The sequence below is a fragment of the Cotesia glomerata genome, linkage group LG4 (genome assembly GCF_020080835.1).
Source record: "Cotesia glomerata isolate CgM1 linkage group LG4, MPM_Cglom_v2.3, whole genome shotgun sequence".
In the NCBI taxonomy this organism is placed as follows: Eukaryota; Metazoa; Arthropoda; class Insecta; order Hymenoptera; family Braconidae; genus Cotesia; species Cotesia glomerata.
In genome coordinates, this window is record NC_058161.1 from 14,667,471 (window position 1) to 14,669,752 (window position 2,282).

General features: G+C 25.0%; 1 protein-coding gene across 1 annotated transcript; it reads left to right on the forward strand.

The window, feature by feature from the left end:
- Window positions 1–2,282, forward strand: LOC123262831 (AN1-type zinc finger protein 1-like; the record flags this gene model as incomplete). Its single annotated transcript, XM_044725299.1, is given in 2 exon segments — window positions 1–537; window positions 1,710–2,282. Coding segments are annotated over 2 exon segments (804 nt in total). The 3' UTR covers window positions 2,082–2,282.

The window sequence follows — 2,282 nt, forward strand, 5'->3', positions numbered from 1 at the left end:
GAAAGAATTAGAACAGAAGTGGAGTAATTTAGCTCTTGGAACATTTAGTGAAAATCATTTCCATTCACCTACGCCTTCACATAATTAAAAATATTAATTTTTAAAATGGAATTACCACAATTAGGGAAACAATGTAGTGTAGAATCTTGTAAACAAAATGATTTTTTAATCCATACTTGTACACATTGTTCCTTAGAATTTTGTAAATTACATTTTCACGTTTCATCACATAATTGCTCCAAGTGCAAAGATAATGTCGTCGAAAAATTGGATAGTGCCACTTTTGATAAATATATCTGTACTTATAAATCTTGTAACAGTAGTTCAATTATTGAAATGATTTGTACTGAATGTAAAAAATACTTCTGCTTAAGCCATCGACACCATGGATGTTTTGAAAAAACAGATGAAGAAATCTCTAATGAGTTAAAAGCGTGGCAAGAACCTAAAGATCAATTTTCAATCGCTAAAAATGTTGTAGACACTCAAATTGCCGAAAAAAGTAAAAAATCTAAAAATTCTGCATTAGCACAAAAGGTAAATCATAATATATATTCTTCTTTTTTAAGTACACTGATAACAAAACTAAGTCGACCAAAGAAAAATAATTCTTAATTTTTGAAATTATCTTGAAGAAAACTAATTGTCTTCATTCAATAATTTATAATTTCTAATTATTTCCAACTAATATAATCAAATTCCTCAACCAAGAACATCATAATTTTTTTGATTCTTCATTCATGAGTCATAATTAATTAAGGGGTCATTCTAGTTCCGGCGTTCAAAAAAAAAAAACTAATATTCATGATTTTTTTACTCAGAAACTATTATAGATACAAATATAAAATTTATTCCGTTCAACATATACATTTTTGAATAACACGAAAAATATCTAAATTTTATTTTTTTATTTTTTATATGAATAAACAATGGGTGAACGGAACTACTCCAAAAGTTGGTATGTCGTTGATGTACATGATAACTTGATAACGGCTTATCTAAAACACAAAAACTAAAATTAAAAAAAAAAAAAAAAAAAAAAAAAACTGAAAAATGAGGCATTTTTTCACAACTTTTAGCCCTAAAAAAATAGTAAAAATCAAAATTCAGATTTGGTTGTAGCTCATGCAATAGCTACTACTTTTTAGAATATGTGGTTTAAATTTCATTAAGATCGGGTCTGTCGTTTCGGAAATATCATGTACATCAACCAGAAAAACATAGTTCTGAGATAAACGCGTTTAAAGTTTTTTTTAATTAAAAAAAAAAAAACTTATCTAAAGTCAATTAGCGATGCCGGCAATATACATAATAATTTCATCAGCCTTTTCACAAATTTGGTTTTCTTCTACTCGAGTATCCACATAAACATCATAAAATAATATTTTTACAATGGTCCGATCACTTAAAAATTTTAACACTATACTTTTAGAAATATCTACTTTCGAAAAATGTAATAAAAAATTTTTTTTTTGAAAAATTACCAACCAGATTGACTCCTTAATCTAAGGTAAATAATTTTCTAAATTGAGAAAACATAATGTTTTGAAAGGATGTTGCAATTAAAAAAAAAAAATATATTTTTCTTGACTCAAATAATTGTTTTTCAGTGTATTATTATTATTATTATTATTATTATTATTATTATTATTATTATTATTATTATTACAATAATAATTGTTGTTAAGCATTTTAATATAAAATTTCAGGTACAGTTAATGAAGTTAAAAGGACGCGCAACAGGATCAAATAATATTCCTTTAGTACATCGTAAATATTTTCTCATTTATCCACCGCTTAAAGTTGCTAAAAAAGAGCCTCGTGCTGTCTTTATAAGTGATGATTGGACAATTGGAAAAAGCATTGATTCAATTGCTGATATTATCGGAATAAATAATACTAATAATACATCAAATCCAATAAAATTGAAGCTGTTTAATCATTTGAATGGTCAAGTTATAATTAATAAAATGGATATTCTAGTATCAAGTTTATTGAATGATAATATTTTATCGGACGGTCAAAGTTTGATTTTAGAATACTCCAAAGAGGATACTATCGATTACACCTTATACAAATAATGTTTTTTCTTTTTTAAATAAGTTTGACATTGTTTAAAATAATTAACATATGTATTTTTGAACATTTCTTTATTATATCTTTTGGAAGTTGTACTTTTTATGGAGTAATTATGAATTCTTATTTCACATAATATAAACATCATTACATAATAAAATTAAAGTATGCTCATTTGCATAACCTTTCGTCTCAAAAAGTAAAAA